This window comes from Papaver somniferum, chromosome 1 (genome assembly GCF_003573695.1).
Source record: "Papaver somniferum cultivar HN1 chromosome 1, ASM357369v1, whole genome shotgun sequence".
Classification (NCBI taxonomy): Eukaryota; Viridiplantae; Streptophyta; class Magnoliopsida; order Ranunculales; family Papaveraceae; genus Papaver; species Papaver somniferum.
The window spans coordinates 203,499,583-203,526,007 of NC_039358.1; the positions used below are offsets into that span (position 1 = coordinate 203,499,583).

The 26,425-nt window shown below is 35.8% G+C and overlaps 2 protein-coding genes across 3 annotated transcripts; one reads left to right on the forward strand and one right to left on the reverse strand.

Annotated features, from left to right (window-relative positions):
• Window positions 1-9,435: 9,435 nt before the first annotated feature.
• On the reverse strand, window positions 9,436-13,114 carry LOC113312683. 2 transcript variants are annotated; one of them, XM_026561428.1, is made up of 7 exons: window positions 12,593-13,114; window positions 11,505-12,026; window positions 11,257-11,409; window positions 10,912-11,148; window positions 10,692-10,820; window positions 10,369-10,589; window positions 9,436-10,267 (listed from the first exon to the last, which is right to left on the reverse strand). In XM_026561428.1, exons 1-7 carry the CDS (start codon window positions 12,891-12,893, stop codon window positions 9,617-9,619), a joined length of 2,214 nt encoding a protein of 737 aa, XP_026417213.1. In that variant the 5' UTR covers window positions 12,894-13,114; the 3' UTR covers window positions 9,436-9,616. The 2 variants fall into 2 exon arrangements, with proteins under 2 accessions (XP_026417213.1, XP_026417207.1); XM_026561422.1 differs by having other exon boundaries at window positions 10,369-10,820.
• A 1,535-nt stretch (window positions 13,115-14,649) lies between these two features.
• On the forward strand, window positions 14,650-16,224 carry LOC113335537. The gene is made up of 2 exons (XM_026581575.1): window positions 14,650-14,707; window positions 15,598-16,224. Exons 1-2 carry the CDS (start codon window positions 14,686-14,688, stop codon window positions 16,026-16,028), a joined length of 453 nt encoding a protein of 150 aa, XP_026437360.1. The 5' UTR covers window positions 14,650-14,685; the 3' UTR covers window positions 16,029-16,224.
• Window positions 16,225-26,425: the final 10,201 nt, after the last annotated feature.

The following is a 26,425-nucleotide window of genomic DNA, read 5'->3' on the forward strand; positions in this document are numbered from 1 at the left end:
ATAACATGTACAAGTACCCTATATAACAAGGCATAATACATCACATTTTGTGTATATTTCACAAAAGAGTCATTATTCTAGCTTGTTTTTACATTTTATGCTGGCTTATTTCTATAACAAGACATATAATACCGAAATATTTGGAAAATATATTTCAATATCGTTTTTATAATGCCGTTACTTATATTTGACTAGAACATCACTTTACATGACAATGATCCAATTTTACATTTGATGGGATATTTCTTTTTATTGAATAACTTGTTAATTTTACTTGAAATAATTTCTGAAATAATTTCAAATGATATGTTATCTATTTAGATTCTCGTGATAATGTCCGACTTAATATATACCATTAAGTGAATTCAAATTTTTTATAACACGTGTGCTAGCACGGCACAGTACGACACATGTTACGTGAAGCACACGACTCCGTGTGCCGGCACGTTTTACACCTCTTCACCGGTTAACACATCTTTGTGGGACCCTCGAAATTCAGTATGTACATGAAACGTATTGTAGGATCAGAATCTCGCAGCAATAATGTCTCAGCGAAATTATCAACAACACAACAGCGTCGCAGAACAATTTCAGAAATGACATAATAAACGACGTCAGCTAAAATCATGAGAAAAATGTGATGGTCCTGCGGAAATTAGAGAGTTTGCGAGGATAACATTTGTAAGGATGCGAGAATGTCGCAAGACATATCCGAAAATAAAGGACAGATTAGCTGTCATCCACTATGTAATTCCCTATAAATAGCCGCTCAGTTGTAAAGGAAAAGGAGAGATCTTTTTCTGGGTGAGAAGCAAGTAACTAGGAGAGAGAAAATCTAGAGCAGTGGTTATTCTTGATTCATTTATCTTTTCTTGTCAGATTGTTCAAAGATTCATCAATAAAATTAAGATTGTTAATCTAAAATGAGTTGAATGTTAATGAAATCATATGAGGGGTGTAGTGTAGAATTTCCTGCAACTACACGTACATGGACACTCGTAAGCAACATGTTAATAATAATCTGTTAAATGTAATGCTTATCCTACTCTCTGTGAATGTATATATACCCAGTTGGGTCTATGTACTAGAGAGCGAAGGAGTGACCTAAGGAAACCATTAGTTCTTGTATATAGAGTCGAGAAGAAATGAAATGGGTACTGAATTCCCGTATTCTCCTCTCATATCTCTTTTGTTCTTTAGTTTTAAACTAATTAATTAATTAGCCTTGTTCAAGTATATGAAAGTTGTTCTACCTGAATTACCAGTAACTTAATGCTTGGACTAATGACTTAAACAAAATAAGTCACGCTAATTATCATATGATTGACTATATCAGAGCTTATCACATTTTTTTTTTATCAATGTCATTCTTCCTTGTCCTCCTTCGTTCTCTTTTTCTCAATTTGATCGAACAGGTAACTATGTCGTGGTTTAAAGATCTTCATGGTACTTGGAAAATGATAATGGTGTGATGAAACTATATAAGGTAGGGAGAACTTCAGTAGCCCTATTGCTGATGGGGATTTCACTGACGTTAAAGTTATTGGGAAGAATTTTCCTCTTTTTGGTTGATCATTCATTTCCATGGAAGATGAGCGATTTCGACGCTTTGGCAGCCTTCTTAGATAAATATGATATAATTGTTGTAAGAATAATTCAAGTCCAGGAACCAAGTATGCATATCCGTATGCGAACAGTTTTAACTGTCAAAGTTCGGAAACTAAATTTGCGTACCCGTTAGCAAATTTTTTCATCTGAGTTCGGTCTGGAAAGACAGTATGCGTACCCGTTTACGAACTGTCGTAAAAGATCAAAAACCGGAACTTAAGTTTGCGTATACGTTTGCAAACTTATAAGGTTAAGTTCTAAGATCGGTTAAGTATGATTTCATACTCATGAACAAATACATTTATATATTAAGGAAAGCAATCTTTGCAAATCGTGGCTAAATGTTCATGAATTGATTCTTGTGAATCAAATCTGATTTTGCTTCAATTGTGTCTTGTATACTTCTACGAGAATATAAACCACTGAACAACTCTACGAGTAACACAATTAGATTCATTTGATTATCATTTGATTTAGAAGTGTTAAGATGAAAAAGGTTAATACAAAGTGTTCATATGGCTAACTTCGGTTAACTATTCTTGAGCCAACTCAATATACACGTTTAGGTACGGTCAACCATATTTAAATGAAGGTATATTTCATTTGTGTGTAACAAGCTAAGACCATCTAACGGTGGAGAGATATTGCCTTGGTTTAAGAAATCTTAGCTTGGATCTTAAATCGAGATTTCATCCAACGGTGAATATTGATTACTTTGTCTCAAAGTTATCAAACCATGATTTGAAGACTATATACGGGAGAACTCTAGCAACTGGGAAACCTAATACCCACACCTTCTGTGTGATACTAGTTGCGACTAGAGTCGATTCTCCTTTAACCTAGTGTTTTCCAAAAACCATTATAGGTTAACGACTTAAAAACTTCATTGGATTCTGAAGCCGGACCCAACTATTTTCTCTGTAGTTGCGTGTTCTGATTTTACTTGTTCTATCGTATTGAGTACTATCTTCTATAAGATTTTCTCGAGATTTATCTCCGATGGGTAAGATATAAAAAGTAATCACAAAGCTCTTCGTCTCATTCTTTGTGATTCCACAATAACTTGTTCTACTACCATATAGTTAAGTTATTGTAAGGTGATTGATATTTCTAGGATGTTCTTCGGGAATATAAAACCGGATTATCAATTGGTTCCTGTTCACCTTGATTTGTCAAAAGACGAAACAAAAACTTCATAGGTATTTTTGTGGGAGACAAATTTATTTATCAAAATAGACTTTTCTATGGGAGACATATCTTTGTAAGTCTTCGACTTTGGGTCATAGCAACTCTTAGTTGTGGGTGAAATCAGCTAAGGGAATCAAATGCATAGAGTCCTTCTGGGATTTAGATGCGCAAGGAACGCGACTGTACCTTTATTAGTGTGAGATTGTCTAGGGGTCAACTACATTCCAGGTCGAAGTTAACTTGTAGTATGCTATAGTCTTTAGCGGCTTAATACAGTGTGGTGTTCAAATCTGGACTAGGTCCCGGGGTTGCATTTGCGGTTTCCTCGTTCACAAAACTTCTGGTGTCTGTGTTATTTCTTTTCCGCATTATATTTTCTATATAATTGAAAATATCACAGGTTGTGCATAGTTCAATCAATTGGTAAATCCAACCTTTGTATGTTGATTGAAATTGATTGACACTTGAACATTGGTCTTTGGTACCGTTCACGTTGTTTCTCATAATAATCAGGCTCGCGGATTCCTATCTGTTTGATTTGCTGATTACATTGAGAAACAAAGATATAACTCTTGGATATATTTTCCTCGATTGAGTGTTACTGTCTAGTTGATTCTCTTGGAATTATATTGGAGTAAGTCCATATAGATTTCCTAACGAAATATTGGGTGTGTTTGTTATACCCCCACTTTATCACATATCTTTGATAATAAGTCCATCAATACTACTGAGGTGGCTAACAAATTATTTTGCAGATAAAAGACTCGAACATAACTATAATGATTCTATCAAATCAAAATGGTTGAATTAAACAGTACAATCAGAACTGTAAGCCTCTAGAAAATGATGTCTGCAAGATTAGTTTTGATGCTTCACATGTTGATTAAAATGCCTTGTCAGAATGCGGACTAATTATATATAGGGATGATACAGGAAACAAAAATGGATTGCAAGGAGGTGTATCATTAGCTATTGAAAAGAAGCAAGTTGAAGCACAATCACTTCGACACAGAGATGCAAATCGCCTAGCTGACTCTCTAGCTAAGTTTGGTTTAATAATATGCCAGATTGGATTAGATCTAGGAATGCACAAAACTGATTCAAACCGATGGGACACTCCGAAACCGAGCTAAAAACACCAAATGGTGCATCAAACCGTTGATCCAAACAGTAGATAACGGTATTAAGAGTTAAAAACCGATGAATTTACGGTTTTATATGGTGATCATATGGAACCGACTGATTAAATCCGAAACAAAAATCCCAGCCGTTAAATCATAAATTTATCAGTATATAAATTATTATTTTAGAACCCTTCGATCTATCTCAACTCCTTTCCTTCTCTTACCCTGCCCCTCTCTTCCTCTTCCCCATTTGATCCATCTCTGTCCTTTTCCTAATACATCAAGTAATATTTTTTAAACTTGAACTTAAACATATTAACAATAGGGAACTTAAATTTATTGTCAAATATTTTCATAATGAGTTCAATAGTTTTTCCTTACAAAGCATTGGTCAATTAACCTAATAACGACAATTCCTGGGAGAAAAAGACATGTAAAATTTGATACTGTTTAAATGGACGAAAACTAAAAAATAAGCAGGATGTAAACAGTTTCATCCTACCCATTTTCAAATGTTTTTTTTTATTTTTAATTTACATCAGGATGCATCCAGTTTTATCCTCGCTCTTTTTCAAGTTTAAGTCAGGATGAATCCAGTTTCATTCTTGTTATTTTTTTGGTGTCCACTTCACCCAAACTAATTTTTACTCGTCCAATACAACCATGTTTTAAAAATATTTGGACAAATGATCCATTTTTCGTTTCCCTTATCGAGATCTGCAGATGATATGTAAAAGAAAAATAACATTACTGTCGATTTAGTTACCAAAGCCCGTGTTATTCCTGTTATTCTTTATCTTCTCTGATGGATGTGTTGGTGTATTAAATTTCATTATTATTGATTTTCTTTTAGTAACCGAATTTGTAAATGCATGATCTTTTTATTTTATTTTTATATTTTTACGATTTGTGTTTCAACGCAAATTTGCATACTATATTTGTTTGTGATTTCTTAAGGTCACCTCATAATGTGAATAGGGGAAACCAGTAAGAACTGTGAACGGAAATACAATTTTTTTTTCTACAGTGTTTTTTTCCTTACTAAATTGTCGGTTATTACTGTTTAAAGACCGGTCACTGACTTGGCCGGTTCTTAACCGAACCGATCTACCTTCCTGGTTTGAACAGTTTTAAATATGCAAAACTGAGTTGGTATGGTTCAGTTATTGATTTTGCTCAAACCGCACAAAACCGACCGTTGTGCACTCTTAATTAGATCTCTGAACAGCTGGATAAGAATAATATGTAATAGAAGCTTCTTTTTCTATTTAAAAAATGATTTATGGACTGCAAATACAAAAGGACTTTTTACAAATCTAGGCCTGTTTTTTTATGATTTACAAAACTAAGCCTCTTTTTTTATTTCTTAGAAAACTAGGCCTCATTTGATCAAAAATGGTAAATGGAAAGTTAGCCCCGTTAAGTATACCTAAAAAGACTTAATAGTCCTTTGAATCGCTGATTTATGTTGTACCACTGATTTAACTCAGCATGGACTTTGTACATGTGGGCTCAGATATGCCATGTGGACTGCTTACGTGGGAATCTTGTCATGGGAAAAATTTGTACATGTCACCATTCACAGCTCCATAATCCATAGCAGCTTATCTTATATTTCCATCATTTTTCAAATCTCAGCTCAACCTTCAATACCAGCAGGAGCACAATCCCATTCCATCACCATATGACAGGAAAATGCAGTATGACGGTGCAGTGGTGGTGTTACTACATCGATCAAAGGTACCAAATGCTATATACGCAGGTCACAAAAAAGGGACAGTTTATTATTGTGCATCCTCCTGTAGATGCTTCAAATGCATTTCATGTTCAAGATCTTATCTACCTCCATATCCATACAATAAATTGCAAACCATACTGCATCTCAACAACAGCCAACCATCAACATCAATACTGTAATTCACAATACCTTGTAGACAATCTATCAGCAGCAATATTGCAAACCATACTGCAGCTTCAACAACAGCTAACCATCCGCCGACAGATCCCATCAACACCAATTAATCCCAATACAGACCCATTATAGATTATAGAGAACACCAACATTTCCTGCCCTTATTTCAGCCATTAGCACAATAGTTACTATTAAATCCAGGACATCTTCAATGCATTCATTTACAACATTCAAATCATAACATTCATCTACTTGCAGTCTTAGTTCAACCTATCTCTATACTGTAACATATCTCAGTTATTTTTCACTCTTCAATTGACCTGCAAATCATTAATCATCTCTTCTCTACTCGGAAACAATCCACAAGCCTCTTTAATAGTCACCAAATTCCTCACTGGATCACTGATTTCAAAACCCATTCTCTATTTATTCTTATCTCTGACTCAAACTCACTGAAACTCAAATCCACCACAACATAATTCATCATGTTCTTGAATAACACAACACAATACTCATAAAACTCAAGTACCCCTTTAACCTTTTTATGCAATTCCATCTCACATCCTTACAGATGACCAATTTCTTCTTTGTTTCTACAATAAAGAAAACCCTACAATTTCCATTTTAAATTTTCTCGATCTTCATCAGTCACATTAAACTCAGCATCAACTGTTGTAACGGAAGATCAATTTATTGTTTTAATACCAACAACCATCAAATACCTAAATTCCACTTCAAATTTACAAAACCAACACCACAACATCTTCTTCCATTCTAACCCATGAACAATGTCTCTTCTCAGCAGCAATAACCCATGGCAGTAACATCACCCCCTCACAATTACCATTTCTCCATCTCCTTTCACCTGCAACAGTTCAGTTAATTCCCATCAAAACAACATCTTCTTTATAACATAACCACCACTTAATCTCCTTTGCTTCTCAATTTCTATTAAACCCTTTTCTCGAATTCCCATGTTCAATAATTTCAGAACCATCATCAATTTCTTCCTCTAAATCTTTTTAGTGAAACTCTAATTTAATTCCAAATACTCTCTTCTCTAATTCGAGCATCAAAACATTAGCCAAACTCTTCAGATCAATCATACCCCTCTTATGATTCCTTCTTATCCATCGTAAATCGAAATACCCATTCAATTCATAGAAACCCTAATTTTTGCCTTCTGTAATTGCATCAGTTATCCTAATTTTTGCACTTTCTAGTGATTCAATCTGTTATAAACAACCACGATCAACCACAATTAGGTTTGATTTGAGAAAAACCCCTAACTTATATCTCGATTTTAGCAGAAGAAAAAATTGATTTAGATGAACCAGAGAGAAGAAGGAAGAAGAAAATGAGAATCGAACTGTCTCTCTTCTGCTATTAGATGGGTTTTCTCGTGTATCATCTAACCATCAAAGCATTTAGACCGTCCAATTTCTCTGAGATTTGGCTATCTCAGATTACTGATTCTGAGACCGACACGTGTGACGTTAATTCCTATGGACGTCCATCGTAGCCGTTCAAGTATCTTCGAGATTTCAGGGGTCTTAGATTACGCTTTAATATCGACACACGTGGGTGAGATAAACTATGCTACTGACATACGTACAAAAAGGGAAGTTTAGTAATCTTAACACCTTCACGAGATCTCTCTATACGAGATTTTGGCGATATATTGAATAGTCAACACGAGAAATTGACTGAGATAACGGATTCAGATGGAATCCGTTTGATTGGCCTAGATTTGTAAGAAATAAAAAAAGAGGCTTAGATTTGAAAACGAGGGTTCAGAACAGACCTATTTCTGTTTATATTCCAAAACAAAACTATCCTTAAACGACAAACACACAAAAACGTGGGCCCCTATTTGATTTGGAGAGAGCGGCCCATCACACCTTATTTTTGTGTCTAATCCGTTTTTAGAAAGAAAAAAGATTCTGTCTTTGTAGAACTGTTAATTACAAAATGGATATACTTTTTTATTTATGTTTGCAAATTGATCATATTTTTTATTTACTGCTGGTTTGGATGATTAAGGAAGACATCCATGCCCATTTTCTATTACATTCTTTGAATTAGAAAAAAAATCATTTCTTTTGATGTATCTTTCTATATTAATAAACTCCATATATTAATAATTTTGTAAAGTCCGAAGACTATTAACATACGAGCGGTAATCTCATTATTGTCATATAGATTACAACAAATGCAACCATACATTAGCTGTGGACTTGCTTAATTTCATTTTGAATAAACACACAGCCCGAACATCGGAATACAACATACAGTCGTCTTACTATTATGACCAAGGAAAACAAAAATTCGAAAAAACACAAAGTCTGATAAGAACCAAATAGAATATTTTCAATTATGTCGAAAATGCTACTTTTGTGATTCGATGAGAGATTAAGATGTTTAACTTACCAGGCCAACATCTCGATCTCTCAACTCAGATGGCCTTCTGGTTGAATAAATAGTTCTTGGATTTAAGACCGGATATCATTGCTTTCAACTGGCGAACTTCAATTTCCAGCGCTTGTTTCTCAGCCTTCTCTCGATCTCGTTCTTTTTTACTTGCTTCCAATTTTGTAGCTAATTCTTTTTCTTTAGGACTATATTCCACAGGAGCTGGTCCGCCACCTTCCAAGTATTGGACATCTCGGAAAGGAATTGAAGGAGCCGGTAGACCATAGCGGGTTAAGTTTAATACCTGAAATGACATGAACCTTATCGGTCGGTTCAAGTTAGGGTGGTTGTAGTTTGTCCGATCTCGTGGAAAAGTTAGGGGAAGCATCAAACCCTGACAGTTTACTAAACAGTCATATTTGTATATAAAATCAGCAAAAGCGTCAAAATCACTCTTCTTCCATTGAAATGAGTAACCGACCAAAGAAAGATAATCGGTGACATCACCACCACTATCGGGAATACATCTCCCACTGTCTAAAGGGAAGGTGTATTTTTCTGGGAGCCTGTAGAGACGAATTGCAGAATCAAAATAATCCATAAACAGCGACGGATCTGTTAACCAGCACGTCGACATAGCTAGTTCCTGTGAAAGAAGGGAGAGTGATGAGAGAGTATCTTAAAACGTTAGTCAGGATTTTGAAAGAAGATTAATATTTTTAGAGACTCAAAGTCCGCTCTGGAAACGTGTTTGTCATTAAGACTAGCCGTTAGCATCATGTGGTTTCTAGGTGCTGCAAATAGTGATAAGATAGTCAAGAAATGTGAGCCAACGACCAGCAATATTTCCTTACTTAATTATAAAACATAAATGCTTCAAAATTGGTCCCAAATATAATTGTTAGATCTTCAAGGGAAAAAATGAATAATTGAGTGGATTTGGTCTTTTGATCAATTGCGTGTGTTTGACTTGGACGTGCGAGTTCGCGCTCATGTTTGACAATGAAGACTACTAGGTTGGCTTTGAATTTTCAGTGGAAGTGTTTGGAAGAAGGGATTTGATTAAGATTTAGAAAAGACGTTTCAAAGGGGGTCACAAGAAATTCTACCAAAAAAATTGCACGAATATAAAGGAGTTGTGATGGTAGACAAATATCCAAAAAAAAAAAAATTCTATTGAAACCGGAACCATTGATCAGAGAAATAATAATTCAAATTAGAGGAATGCCATTCACTACACTGGAATAAATGAGCAAAAAGGGGTACGCGTACATCATACATGTATGCAGGCATATGTGATTTGGAGAGCCACCAAGCATTAAAACTATTTACATATTTCCTTCGGTCACACTTTGCAGAATTATCTCTTGGTTTAATTCACCTTCTCTTTATCATTACTTTGTTGAACATATCTGTGATTCCCCAAGAGGCTATTCCAGTATGTGGAGCGAACCATTTCAATAAACAATGGCAACTGCAATGATGCAAACAAGCTCAAAGGAATACAACCAAACAATGTTATGGGAATTGGAGACCATGGGAATCTATCACCGAGCACGATAAACAGTGATGCGCCAAAAGCTACCAATATGGTGGCCATAGATATAAATAGAGTTGCAAGACCAATAATCAGTTTTTGTGGCAGGGATTTGAAAAAGTCTATTTCCGCATGTCTGGACGTAAGAATAGCTAAGAACATAAGCACAGATGTGATGGAAGAGAATAGAGCTAGTGCATCTGCTATAATAAAGACCGTGAATGAGGTCTTTCGCAAGAAAATTGGTGTACCATTCTTGGCGCTATTAGTATCACTAATATTACCTCCCGGGACCGTGAAAACAGCTGCAAATGCCACAGTAGTAATGAGGGCAGCAACTACCATGCACGATCCAGATGTGTCTTTCATCCATTGCCCTCCTTTTTCTACCAATTTCTTGTGTTGTTGTGTAAATAAGTACTGAGCTGTAAATCCTTTTCTGTTTCTCCTAAACTTATCTTCTACCGGTATAAGACTCTCCACCCCCTGGATATTGGAAAGTCAGTGATGTAATGATCAAAATAGACATGATATTGGGACATTTATTATTATATAGTACTATAGGATATCATGAGATTAAAGCTTACCCTAAACCATTGCAATTCACGTTGCACCTGGAGAGCTGCACCGCTTACAGAATTGAGTTGCAGTGGAGGTGCAATCTTGGCAGCGTGATGCAAGAGAGTGTAACCCTTTTTATCTTTTCTGGAAACCAAATCGATCTTATCTTTACCACTGGTTTCACATATGACATCGAAAATCTTTTCATTTCGCTCGGCAATAGCCATTTGTATCATTGTCTGTCCCCCTAATTGATGCCAAATAAGGAAAGGAAACTTTTTAAGACACTCCACTATAACCTCTTTAGTACCATTCTTTATAGCTGTCTTTATGAGGTTCGAGTTCTCACTAAAATACTCTACTATCTGAGACTTGTCCGTTACTGCTTTATCGATCTGCCCGAACATTTCTCTGACTAATGCGAGGGCTTGTTTGTGCATCAACTTCTGTCGGTATAAGTACTGCTTGATATGAAGAACTGTCACAACAATCAAAAGCAAGCCATTAAACTCATAATGTTGATTTGAAAATATACGTAAGTTCAGTAAATCTCTAGGAAACAATTTAACCTCGCGTCATATTGGGCATGTGATAAACTGATGCGAATATGGCCATTATCCCTTTATCAGCGATTGTTGAGTTGACATTTGAGCTCTTGGAAAGATTTTTTTCAAGTACTTGGGGGACTTCCGAGATATATAAAGGGTTCTCTTCATCTTGTTGGGTGCATTCTACTGATGTAGAAGCAGTCCGTTCGTCTGCCTGGGCGCCATGGTTCGATGTAGAATCCATGTCCACAGGAGTTACTGCACCGCAGACCATGTTGGCATTTAGATAAATCATTGACTGACGGAGAAAAGGAAAATATATATTTGCACTTGAAGCATAATGTTATGGCGTGGTAACAAACTAACATGCATAAATTTTGCGTTGCCACCATGTCAGCTTTGCACCACTGAGAAATGCAAATGGCCTCTGAGTTATTGACTCTAATCCGCATATACCATGCTCCCGTGACTTCTCTGTAACCAACTTGGGAAACCTTTTGACAAGTGACAGTGCTATATCTACAAACAAAACGATTTTGCTAATATGTAAATCAGATTCGTGCACTTAATATATGGAAGTTTTTAGCTTAATTGAATGTTTAATTGCTACTTACCGTAAAAGTTCGCATCAATTGTACTGCATAATAATCTAGCACCATCATGACCTAAGAATGGACTTGGCTTCACATGTCTCGTTACAGAGTAAAGATACTTAACCGTCTCTGTTTGCCCAATTGTGACAGCTTGAACAGCTAATTGGAGAGGTACCCTTCCTTTTGTATCGCGTATCTGTGTCAATCTGAAGTTGTTGTTTACCAACACTTCAGCTGCCTCAGTGTATCCATACATGGCAGCATCATGAAGTGCTGTGGATGCTCTCGCCCTTGCGTCATACTGGAGTGCCTCTGGTGGCATGAGTTTCACAATCTCCTCCAAAGACAACAACTGATTATTAAGTACCGCTATACGCAGTGCTGTTTTCCATTCATCATTCGTAATCATCTGCATCGCTTCTGGATTGTTTCCGAAAAATTCTGTTGCATCTTTCCAGTCACCAGATTTTGCTGCCTTGAATAGATGCTCGTATCCCTCCAAAGCAGTTTCAGTACTCATAATTTGACCACCCTGTTCGTGGTCTAATGTAAACGTATTCCAACAACACATAAAAATTCATTAATTGGATACTATATCGTTCCTTGATTGTAAATTGTCATCAGTGCATTTGCAACTGTTTCTTTTTATTTTGTTTTTCAATTCATCTCAATTCAATCAACCTGGAAGATATTTGATCGTTCTTTTCCTAAATTCATATTCACAGTACCCAAATTCTGTTGTCGTCCATCAAGTAGGTCTAAACACATAGAATTGGCTTCAATTGCTTCAAGTTAAAACTAATTGGAAAAGCGTGGTTTAACCATTTTGTTTTATTTAATAATCTAAGATTGTAAGTCCCCTATTCTTGTTAAACTCCATAATTGATCAAACCAGATTAATTTCATCTTTAATTGGCTCAAATTAAAACAAAAATGAAAAATCGTGGTCTAAAAAATATTTAAAACAACTGTGGTGTAACACAAAATTTAAGGATTTTTGTTGAAACTAGCTGGGATCGAGTATTCTGTAGGCATCAGCCGTGGTCAAGCTGATCTAGTTAAACAATAAATCATTGAAGAATTAGTCTAATCTAGTTAACAAAGCGTACCTGATTCAATGTTTTGAATATCGCTATTTTGTTCGTCCTCTTCTTCATCGTTATCATCAGTTACCTCATTTGTTCTTTCTTCCTTTTCAATTAACCCAGAATCTTCATCTTCATCCGCGGATCCTTCACCAGTTTGATCATCATCATTACTCTGCTTGATGAGTACTTTGCAAAGCCTACTAAACATGGCTTCTTGAGATTTAACAAGCTTATCAAACATTGCTTCTTGGGATTCAACAAGCTTAGATATTAATTCTTGCTGACATTCATAATGATCATGATTTTTGCACCAAGTAGACATGTTAAATGGCTAGTATGGAGATTTTATATTTTTTTGGAAATGAGAAGAGAGTTTACAAAAATCAGTTAGGCTAGATCATGGCCTTAACTCATCCCCAAACTGGCCGGAGCTAAAAATTTAATTTTTCTTGTAGGGGGTTAGAGGGAAGGAAAAATAGAAACAAATTAGAAAAATGAATAGGTAAGTGAGTTACAACTTAGAAAGTTCCTATAAATTTCTGTATGAAACTTTCCATTGTGCAATATAGTAGTCCGCTTTCTAGTCTTTTGTGTGGGAACATTTGATTGGACTTCAAGCCAAACAACCAAAAAAATTTGGACCAAGACGTTTAGGTAAAGGTCTTGACTCAAGACTCTGTACGCTGAAGAGAAAAACCTCAGGAATAAAATCGATTAAGAGGTTTCGCCATTTCTCATCTATCTAATGTTCGCCAGTACAGCCATGTATGGACCATTCTATTAAATATTTACTCAAACTTTTTTGGGTACGCCCATTCCATCCCTCAGACAGCCATGAAGTAACTAGGCACCTTGCGTATTAAATTTTGTCCAACTGGTTTAAATGTCTGGGTCCGTAACTTGTAAGTACAGTGCATGTGCATGGTCCATACAGTCGCTTTATCCCTGAGTAAAGATGCTTCTTCTGGTTTATCCACCAACAAGACCAGAAGGAGAACACGACTTCTTGTTGTCAGAAGAAATAAATAAAATTACCCTACAAGCGCTATCACAACTACTAACAACTATTACAGCTCCCTTTCTTGGTTAGGTCAATTCTGCCACTTCTCAGCCTTATTCAGTAGGCCTTATCTTGGCAGCTCTCATCCAGCCCTTTTTTTTTGTTGCTGAATTACTATATATGGATTTTTTTCTATATGTTCATTCATTTGTTTCAATATCTGTATCTCTCTATTTCTCAAAGACGGTATGGTTTGGTTAGAAGATCCTGAGTTGTTCATGGATTACTTATCAGGTCATGTCCGCTTATGGAGGCTTAAGAAAACATTTGGTAGCCCTCTCAGGTCAAGTGATTTCTCATATGAAACAGAGTTCGAAGATTATCTCACTCTGGTAGGTCATGCATTTCCATGGAAGAAAAGCGACTTTGAAGCTTTTGCTTCTTTTATATATAGAAACGATTTATTGGTAAATTGTCAAGGCTTGGTGCTTCCTATAACCTATCCTCGGGATAGAGATAATAACGACAAACCGGATCAAGGCAAAGCAGTTTATTTTTGGTCACACGAAGTAGTAAACATGCCTCACTATGGTCTACCTGTTACATCGGTTCCCTTCCGAGAAGTTAAATACATAGGAGGAGGGATTGCTCCTGTTGATTTGAGTCCTAAGGAGAATGAACTAGCCACGAATTTGGCTGCATGTACCGAAGAACGAGATCGAGAGAAGGCTGCGAGAGAAGCTCTGGCGATAAAAGTTGCCCGTTTGGAAGCCACGATTTCCAATCTCAAATCAAAAAACTACTTATTCAACCAGAAAAACATGTGATCAGTCAATATCATCGGTGTGGTCTTAGAATCAAATTGTTCCCAACTCGTACTGAATCTCGTCTTTTTCTTTATTTTGAAGTTTGTGTTTGCTTGGGTTCTATTAGTAGCGAGTAAAGCATGTTGGATTTGATGGTCATGGGTACGAGTTTGGAAGAGCTCTAGTCGGATATTAATTTGTGTGTCTTGAGCAGATTAATTGTCATTGTATTCACAAAGTATGTTAAAAATGGCGTTTCAAGGTGTGAATCTGAGAGCCTGCAAGAAAAGAGGTTGTTGTGGATTCAAATGCAAAAAATTTACGAACCAGGTTTGCGAAATTAATTTTCTCCGAGACAGATCAATATTTTTTTCTGGGTATAGAATTATTGTCTATTAAATGAATTATGATTACTTAATTCTGTACCGATAAAAAGAAAGGGAATTAAACCAAGAGACAATTCTGTAGTGCTCTACTGTAGGAAATATGTAAACTCATTTTAATACTTGGTGACCAAAGCAGGTTTTTGGATGCACCCCTTTCTCATTATTATTACCCTTGGAAGGGAAAATATTTCACTAGCTTTGTTTGTCATAAACTAAAGATGATTGTTCAACTTGGTATATTGCAAAACTAGATTTCCATCTTGATCAAAATTTACTCAAAAGAATTCCCTATAAGCTGTTACAGTTTTTAAAAGAAAAAGGTAAAAGCTTAAAATCCTTTCACAAAGCCAAACCCTATCTGCTTTATCTTGAATTAAAAATGTCTGAACCGTACAATATATTACTTTGTATTTTTTTCTTGGAAAGTATATGTTGGCGGCACACTTTGTTTTGCAGGTGTTAGGGCACTAGTTAACAAGTAGTGATATTTCTTTATACGGATCACCATGATATTGGATCCTATTTAACACTCGCTTTACTTTTTTCTTTAGTGTCTTTATACCTCGTAGTCTTGGTGTTAAGAAAATCTTTCTTATCCTCCGTTCAATCCTTTCTATTTCGACTTCTTTCACAAAAACCTCTTTTTTCTCTCTTCCCCTTAACAACCAGCAACTATGTCGTGCTGGTTTAAAGATCCCGACTTGTTCATGGAACATTTTAACGGTCAGATTCAAATATGGAGGCTACACAACAAAATCGATTCCCCTCTTTGTCCAGGTGATTTCAGTCACATTAAAACCAGTACTTATCCTTTTGATCATCTATCTTTCGTAGGTCACTCTTTCCCATGGAAGATGAGTGATTTTGAATCTTTGATAGCTTTCATCAATAGTCACGACATATTTATCAACTGTCAAGGTTTGGTGATTACCACAACTTTCCCTCGAGAAACAACGTCTTCTCACCGCCCCAACATGAATCGAATAGTGAGATTTTGGTCACATGATGTACTCAACTTGGGTCTCTATGGGCTACCTGTTTTGCCAGTTCCTTTCCGAGAAGTTCGATATATGAAAATAGGAGGGTCTGCTCTTGTTGAAAATCCTAAAGAAAATGAATTAGCTGCAAGTTTGGCTGCGTGCACGGAAGAACGAGATCGAGAAAAGGCTGAGAAACAAGCTCTGGCGACAAAAGTTTCCCGTCTAGAAGCCACGATTTCTAATCTGAAATCCAAAAACTACTTGTTCAACCAGAAAAACATGTGAGTGATCGGTTGTGGCACGCAGAGCATCTTGAAACAAAGTTAAAGCCGTTCCGGTTCGGAACAATTTACCAATCAGAAAAACAAAAAAATATCAAGTATATTTGTTGTTTACCTTTCATTTTTTTGATTGATTTAGTTCTACTTCTACTCGTAATAATATTGAAAGCCTCTTTGAACCATGATTAACGAGCTAACTTTAGTTTCTAAGTATTGCCCTTACTTGGCCTTTTCTTTTTCTTCTTTTTGCATTTTTTTTCTTCTTTTTTGCATGTTTATAGATATTGGTTTTTAATACTTTTTTTGGTTGGCCGTTATGGCTTTTTGCATCTTGAACGCCCCTCTTTACATCTTCTGGGTGTTCATGTGATTTGGGGATTCTAATGGTGGTTAGTATGGTTTATTCGGGTGAGATTTGAGTCCCTTTGAAGAACTCCAGGGAGTTATGGGTTAATTTTGTTGAAGATCAAGATCTAGATCGGTTGGAGATTATGTCTCTACCTAAAATTTGCGCATATTGCTCGTGTCTATTGTGATTACTCGTGTCTTTTTTGGTCGATGACTAGTTGGTGCTTGTTGAATGTCTTTTGGACCTTCGGTTCTTGATGGGCCTCCTAGCAAGTTGATCGCTCAAGGACAATAGATTGTAGGGGTGAGTTAAACGATTACACCCGTATCCGTCCGCAAAATTACGGGTGAAATCCAATTCGCAAGATCTATGGACCGGACACGGTTGAATTTTCCAAATCCGCACTTTTAGCGGTTTGGTTGCGGTTGGATTTTGAAATCCGCGGATTCACTCGCACCATAGGACAATAATAGAAATTAATGTATCAAGAAAAATATTTTTATGCTATTACACAGATACAATCATACCTGGGGCTGGGGAGTTTCTATCAGAGAAACTTTCCGAAGAATTTCAACTTCACTCTTGATCAAACTCGTAACATCCAAAACTTCCTCGACCTCAACTTCTTTGGCTTCATATTATTATTCTTCATCATCACTGGCCACTGCCTTATCCAATTCATGCATTTGTTACGTACCATTTTTGCAACTTCCTTCCTATTATTCTCGCTCAATTAAGCACTGACATCTTGGTCCTCAATCTCTCCTTGCTGTATTTCTTAGGCGTGTGATCCCTTGCGTACATGTACAGTGTACAGTAACTTTACATTGAAAGACCTGATGTTGAACCCATTTTCCATTTCATGAATGGAAGTAACAGCAGTTGCAACGTATCTGCACATATGCCACCATCCAACAAGAGGAAACTACATTTCTCATGCGATATATGTACCACAATCCAACATATTTTTGTTTGTTTTACCTTTTTCTTTTTTTTTTTTACAAAAATCCGTGATTAATCCGCATCCGGTCCGTATCACCCGCTGATCCGCGGATGTCAAATCCGCGGGTGATTGGGCCGGACACGGTTGAATTTTTCAAATCCACAACTTTGACGGATTGGACATGGGTGACCCCTAATCCGCATCCGTCCGTCCGTTGAACACCCCTAATAGATTGTATCAAAAAATAGAAAAAATAACAATAGATGACACATACACATATGATATGACTAATAATTGAGCTTAATTTTGCAGTGGATTATGGAGAAGAAGATAAAGAGACAGATAAGGAGAAGAATTTCTTACTGATATGAGTAACCCTATTACGTATCTATAGTATTCTTTGTATAAAATAGGAATAGAACCCTAACTATTATATTGGGCTGCACATCCGTGGGCTAAATCCCTACAACACTCCCCCTTGTGCAGTCCAATAAAACTCCATATGTAGTACTTCACATACAATGATTCGGATGTAGGTCTTCAAATGTATTTCTCTCTTTGATGACTTTTGTGTCTAAGACAACTGCTCCATTAAAACTTTGACAAAGAAAAACCCAGTGGGACAAAACCTTGGTACAGCTCTTCACATGTAATACGTCACATGTTGTCTCGTATTTTACATGTACTTCATCACATGCAATACGATCTTCAAAGACCGACGAGTCTAAGTTAATTGCCTCGTTAAAACTTCGTCAGGAAAACCCAGAGGGACAAAACCTGAACTAAAGAAAAAGAGTACAATATTAAGAAAACATAGAACATAATTGGACTCAAATATGTTACCTCATTAAAACCTTGACAAGGAAAAAGAGTACAACGTGACAGATGCAAGTAAAGATGATCTGTTGCAGATGATCACTTTGTTCCGTTGAAGTTGACTAGTTGTTTCACAACTCCTAAGGCAGAAAATCCTTGTGGGAAAGACAATAGACTTAGTTGGGAAATTACTTCCTGGTGTTTGTTGTTGTCTCATTAAAAACCTTGCCGAGAAACAAAACCCTGTGGAAAAAGCAGCCTCGGTGAAGGAAAATAGTTCAACACACCATTAGATGCTCCCCCTGATTCCAGACGATTTTCATTAGTCTAATACAGTCAGAAGAAGTTTATCACACTTTATTTTGGTGACTTAAAAGTTTATATGACCTTGTTGTTGATTCTGGAAGTTACGTTGCTTAACAGACTATCGCGTTTCATTTCTTTGATTCTGATATTTTCAGTAATATCAACGTGATCTTTATGTCTTCAACGTTTAACATACATGATGCTTTTAGTGTTGTCTAGCTAAAAACCTTGTCGAGTAACAAAACCCTTTGGAAAAAACTATTCTCGATCAAAGGGAAAAAGAGTACAACACAACTTCAATTTCGAAGTAAAATATGTCGACATCATATCCTTGGATCCTCCCCCTGATGCCGGTGTCTCCCCTGATTACTTTCAGAGTTGTTCCAGACAGTTTCTTCAGTCATGGGTTTTTCGAAACTGGATATTTGTAATGACTTAGAAAATAATCTACCATATCTCCCTTTGATTACTTTTGTTGGAGAATAGATTATTGTTCCTTCATAATCAACAACTTTTGGATTGGACTTTCATTGGCATTCCTTTTAATGTCTTTGTAGGGATAAAATAAATTTATGTCAATGGTTACCTTTAAGTACATGATTACATTCACTATACCATTCCAATGACATTGCGTTGGCGCTGAGCTATATCTAACTAACAAGTTCACTGAGGATGTAACATTTGGTCGAGTATATTATGCTAAGTACAATAATGCGTCTATTATACTTAGATAAGGAAAGTTCATCTTCAGACACAACTTCGTCATCTTCCTTTAGACAAATTGGTCATTTATGTACATGAAACTCGACTAATCATGGGAGTGCTAGAAGGATGCATATCCTTGTTAAATTGCCTGACAATGGACATATACAAACTGGTGGAATAATATACTACAAGCTCGGTCTTCTAGTTCAGAGCATAGATAAGATCGATATTTCCCAGGATTTTCATCTTAAATTCAGATTTTAAATAGCTTGTAAGATCTCTTATTCCATTAAGAGTACTTATCACGTCCATATCGTTGACATAGATAGCTATAATTCTGAATCAGGAACTTATTTAATACGCATGGTACAAAACCGTACTTGTTTATCCCTTCCCAATCAAATAGTCACTTAGACGGGTATACCACGTCTGCATGATTGTTTAAATCAATAAGTGAATGTTCTAGTGTAACTGCAAACACACTTTGTAGTTTAGAGTTATTCGACTTGGGAAGCAAAAGGCCATCATACACTTTTGCAAATATCTTCTATCTCTTGATTTTTTCAGAAATACGTAACAACCACATGCATATGCTGCATTTCAAGTCTTTTCTTAATTACCAAGCTAACTAAGTAGCGGAACACTATAATGTTCATTACAAGAGAACAATTCCAGGGATTTGTGAGAAACCTCGTGCCACAAGGCGAGTCTTTGTACTTTAAGACTGCTTTCTTCTCATTATGCTTTGTGACAAATTAATCATGTATGTCCCACATGCTTTATACTAGGTTGGTTAGCACTACCACACCAAATACCTGTATCTTTGTCAAAGAACTAAGTTCTACCTGGATTGCATAGGCTAAATACGCTATTTATTTGAAATTAATCAAAATAAAGCATGGTTCGATCTCATTGTGCTCTACTTCTGGAGCAACTATTTATGGATTATATCATCATTGTTCACGCATGATCCTTCCATTGAATCATGTGCATTCTCATAATCCATTAGGATTTCATTGTTCTCTAGAATCATTTAAAACTTCGGAGCGTCCTCCAGTATTGATTCGTGGACATAGTCAGAGACAATCAAATGAGATGATTTCATTAATGATACAAATTAGTTTGTGCCTTACTCATCTAATTCCTTTCTAAGTGAGCATTGATCGAACTTGGTGGTCTCTTCATATTCCTTTATGGAGCCACAGCAGGAACTACAGTTCCACCAAGTGTAATTGCAACACCTTAGTTTATGGTCTACCCCATACTGAGGATTTCTAACCTTGCAGGAATATTTGCAGCCAGTATGTGTGATCTTGTCATGTTGCCGATATCAGTGCACTTTTTAGCATCGATTATTCCTTGTCACTTCATATTTACATTTGTGGAGTACAACAATCAATATGAGACACAGTGGGAAAGCACCACGACAATTCCTGTCGTTCCCTTAGAATACGTTTTTTTATCTTCCCCTAACGACGTGAAGACTGTCTCATTAAAATGACAACCCGCAAATCTAGCGGTAATAGATCTCCTTCCAAAGGTTTTAAAAATGCGGATAATTGTTGGGAAGTCATTTCCAATATAACTACTTAACAGTTTTGAAGACCCATCATAGTACGATGTGGAATCGTAATGGCACATGTATAGTGCAACGAATAATGCGTAAGAACATAAATGTTAGTCTTAAATCCAGTTATCAAATGGTACGCAAAAAAATGTTGACTAATATTGGGGTCTAAAAATTATTTAAGTAAAGATGCGCGTAATATTGCATATCCCCAAAGCAATAAAGGTAGGTTAGTACGCATAACCTATTCCTTAGACATCATCTGTAACATTTGATGGTAGTCTGTGTGAGACCATTGGTTGTAAGGTGTTTTACAATGATTCTATTAAACATGCAATATTCATCAAATCCTTTTGATGTACACTCGCTAGCATTTACAATGGATGGTGAGCCCTTACATGTATTATAAGTGCTAGTAATTTTCCATACACAAAATTTCTTGGGAACTATAACTAGTTCAAAATGTCAAAACATTCACCAGAACCATAAGTCACTTTAATGGTCCGCATTCTGTATGAATATTTTTCTAAATTTCACCTTGTTTTCTTTGTAATATAGGTTGTTTACCATTTGCATCTTCGGACGGTCTCAATCCTTTTTACAATAGACTTTGTATAAATGAGTGATGTGCTTCCTTACTTAAAAACATAATGGTAAGGGGGGTTGTGCATCTAGTTCTTTAGAAAACACTTATTGAGAGATATGCCGTCATTTCGCATTCTACCAATCTTTTTCCCGTTTTCGTTCACTCAAACACAGTGATGTACGTATGAGTCCTTTCAAAACGAAACATCATGTCACAACCAAAGTTCCTTTATGGTTATGTCAAAGTTTGTATGAGTTAATTTCCAACATTTCATCGTCGGAGTCAATATGGATTAAATAATCCAAATTAATACTATAGTGATTTACATTTCATTAAATTGACTCCTTAGTTACTCTAAAGTATATTTCCTTCCAAATATATTAGAGACTATAAAAGATGCAATGAATTACATTCTCATCATTGTGAGGTTCCACATGATATCCAAGGTGTGATTATCTCTCGGTACATGTAGAGATTTTATGACTTTTAATCTTCGTTTCATATTGGAAACAAAGTTTGAAGCAATGTTTCGCCCAATGATCTAATCATCGTAGTCAAATTATAAAGAATTAGTTCAAAAACTAGTGTATATTCCTTAAATTAGTGGGAGAAAAGCCACAATCAGTTAGACATTGAGTCTTAAGAGATTTAATAAGTGGTGTGGCCTTATTAAGTAACAAAAATTGGATTCACCTCAATTACTTTAGAGTGAATATATGTTATGTTTCATCCAGAGATATCTTAAGTACTTTAGAGAATATATGTCTCGTGAAAATGATGTACTTTGAATTCCACAAGCGCAGACATATGATCTAGTTCAACTGAATAAGATAGTTAATTGGCCAGGGAAAGTTCTTGTTGCCATTAAAGTTGATGTGAAAATTGGTTGCTACTATGATACACATTACATTATATATATCAACACCAATGACCCGGTGCATTTCCAACTATTTCATTTATGATGGTAGCTAGAATTATATCTTAGCTTCATCCCATATTCAACTGATACTGGTACTTTGGTGTCATTAGTACTGGGAAAAATACATTTATGTCTCATGATATATTTGTCCCTTTTCACATGCTTTATATGAGTCATTACGTCTAACCCTTATCATTTCGGAGTTCTTTACGTTTTCAATGTTGCTTCATTTAGCTTAATTTGAGAAATTTCTTTATCTCAATTGGCCAAGAGAATCTCACTACACATGTCAACCACTTACTTTAGGTTGACTATATTATTAAAAATAGTTAATTCTCTTGTTGTCATACTTCAACATATACTATTTTGTTAGTATCATGGATGTAGTAGAGAAATGGAAATTTTCTGACTCATACCTGCTTTTCTGAGTTCTTCCACAAAAATTGGAATACATGTGATTTTATTTGAACGTACGTTTGAAACTACTGACAAATTAATAGTCCAGTATGTAAATTACATTCCACAAAACATTCAAATTTTAGGAAAAAATATCAAGTATGCAATAATGGTGCTCAAATACTTCTAAACCCCAAATACATATATTTGAAATCGAGTTGGTACAACCAATTGTACAAAAGACATCATTCATCTATAGCCAATATCATATTCAAGATTGAAATTGACCTTTTATATAATATGGACTTATCTAATAAACAAAATGTTCTCAAACAAATAAATAATCCCAATAAAAATGTTCCATTAATTACATACCTCAAACTTTGGTTCCCAACATACACGGAAAGAACTAGAACGGCATTGGTCGCGCATGGCCAAAAACCAGAGCAGAAGAGGATAGCAGCGGAATATGACAGGCTGGCCCAGATCGGATTAAGTGTGTTGGACCGGGTTAAGTGGGATGAACCGGACCAGGTTAGATGGGCTGAACCGAAGCGGGTTTGGTTTATCCTTCCTGACTTAATTTCCTCTTCCTCCTTCCCCGAGGATCCCACAGTTAATCAACCGCCGCACAGCACCAAAAAAAAAAAAAACGATGTACAACAGGCAAGCACAGATTGCAAGCAATCTTCACCCACAAACAAACAAAAATGAATAAATATATTATTTTATCTTTGTTTATGATCACGGTACAGAACAGGGAATTAAAAAAAACAAAACAATTCCAAATTAAATAATTCATCATCATTACTACATGCCCGGTATTGTACAAATGAATTCCTCATCATCAACGATTAATCAAAATAATTCCTAATTTTTTTCATGGTAGATTTAATGTATTCAAAATTGAAATCACAAAACAGGATAGATTTCAAAAATGAAATCAAAAATAGGGACAAAGGAGGAAGAAAAAAATATATACGGGACAAAACAGATCCAACTTATCTGATTTGACAATGACGATTCCATTGACTCCATCGCAGTGTATTTGATAGCAACCCAAAAGAAAAAAAGTCAAAATCCATTACATGGTAGAGCTGTGCCTGATAATGTTTTGCAGTAGTGGATTATGGAGAAGAAGATAAAGAGACAGATAAGGAGAAGGATTTCTTATTGATATGAGTAACCCTATTACGTATCTATAGTATTCTTTGTATACAATAGGAATAGAACCCTAGTTATTATATTGGGCTATACATCCGTGGGCTAAAACCTTACAACACTTAACATAAATTAATTATTTTTATTCCTTATAATCATACAACTAACACAGCAAACTCGTGCTGCCTATTAAAACCGGAGTGCACATTTCGGGTTGGATTTGTTGTTTATTAGTTTGGTATGTGCACTGGACACATAATATGGTGGTTTTGGCTTTTGAGTAAAAGTGGAGAGACACAACTGATCACTCAAAGGTATCAAATAAAAAAGAAAGAAAGATAAGATCCATTTTTATTTTCATCATCCTGTATATATGTATCCAAGTTCTGTAAACCCGTGCAAATGCACGGGCTAGTTCACCAACTTACGTAAAAGAAGAAGTGATAAATGTACGTAATCCACTGTCTTGGTTAATTTCATGCATGGTAACATAAAAAATGCTGAATAATTTAGCAGCCTACAAATTAGAATTGTGGCTGGTTACTTGCGCCTACAAAAATGCATATACCACATTACATTGCAAATGATTTGCTGAAAATTCACTGAAAGGTAAAAGTTAAACTACATACGAAAAGAAATGGAAAGAGAGACAATCATCAGTGCTCGTGAAAAGATTCTCATTGCACCTAACACTGGAAAGATGGTTTGTTGGTTATGATTTAACCATCATTGTCTATCCTGTGAACGTGCAACAAACATCATATTCTTACATTATAAATATCCAACAATACCTCTGTCTCTAGAATTTAAAACAGGCCGCAAAAAGATACGAGCCCGTAACTCCAGACCACCATTTTTTACTGTAGTTAACTTATAAGTCCAGAATTTTGTCATAAATTCTTCTACGAAATGCTAACCCAACTTAGATTTAGTTGGGAATTGTTGGAGAAAAAAGAATGCCGCATAACTGAATATTTACAGTGTAAGTTGATTCCAGTAGCTAAAAGTGATCTTATTCCCGTGAGAAACAGAACCTAGCAGCATCAAACAACAAAAAAAGGCGTTCTGCTTAAAAAAGAAAAAAAAATGCAATCAACAGTAATTTCATCTTAATTCACATGTGCCTTAATGTTTGAGTCAACAGTGAACACTATGTTTCCGCTAAATCATCTATCTTTAAGCTTCTCTAATGAACACCTTTAAAGAATTGTGCCATAAAAGATTACCGAAACTTAGGATAGAACGTCTTTGTGATATTTCACCAAACAATTAGCCTCCAGTCTTCTCTTCACAGCCCATATCCAAATGTTATAAATCCTGTTAACAGAAATCCAATAAGTGTTATCACCCTGCATAGGGAAGTAATGAGCCAAGTAACGTAACCAAGAATTCAGCAAACTAAGCCAAAGGTAAATGATGGGTACTTACTTTAGTGCTTGAACCTTTACCTTCCGCTTCTTGAGACTCCAAAACTATGACATAAATCCTTCCTTGGCGACTGAAAATCAATAAGTGTTACTATCCTGTAAAGGAAACATATGTATCCAAGTAATTAACCCAACCAAGAATTCAAAAACTAAGCCAAAAGAAGATACTACATTATCGTACATTACTTTATAATGTTTGAACACCTTCCACTTCTTGAGATTCCAATACTAGGTCACATCGACAAAGTGATTTCCATTACGTTGGCAATATGAGTGCAAATTGATGTTGCAATGAGAACAATAAAAAAGGACTAAATAGAGAAATTATTACAGTGAGTCCGAATTATTTCAGTTATTTTTGCTTAAAATTGCCATTTTCTCACTGTTGCTTTGAATTTTATATGGTAAAAGTATTAGTATGTAGTCCCTAGGACTACCATCAATTAAAGGCATGGTAAAAAGAATAGGCATCGTAGATGAACAGATGATATCAAAGGCATATGAGATATCTATACCATAAAGCAACCCAGCAGTTCGCTTACCAAACCTATTGGCGTTACGGTTTTTCCTTCTGCCTACCGAAAACAAAGAACAATTCTCCCTTCATGTTGATGCTACCAAACGAAGCATAAGTTTCTGGACATGGTCAATCTTTTTGGCCCCCGCTTGGTTAACCATACACAGGCAGGAAGAAGATAACGGAAAATAAGATTCTTACCTGTGCAATATGCGGATGGACTAAGACTCTCTCGAAGGATTGGAAAATTGCCCAGCTACCCAGAACTTTATCATGAAATTGCAACAAACTTTTGTTTCCTACTAATCACTGCAAGCGATACTGCATCATCCTTAGACATTAAAGTTCTCCTTGATAATTTTCAGATATTTTGCCGTGAATAAATACGGTTTCCAAAATAAAGAGTCGTAACTCTTCAAAAATCTCGTGATCGTTTTCAAGTGACTCTTGAAGAGGTCGTGTCTTTTCATGCGATTGTTTCTGATTTTTTGTTTAAATATAATTTTCCACGTGGCATCATAATTTGAGAGAGAATATCAAATTTAATCTGGTGCCGCCACATCAGCCTCAACATCCTCCTTTATATGAAGAAGTATTGATAGTAGCTAGTAAAAAAAACATGAATATAAGGGCAAATCATATTACGAGGACCGAGATCCTAAGACCAGTTTAAACTAAAGAAATTACTAAATGAACGCTAATGCCACCA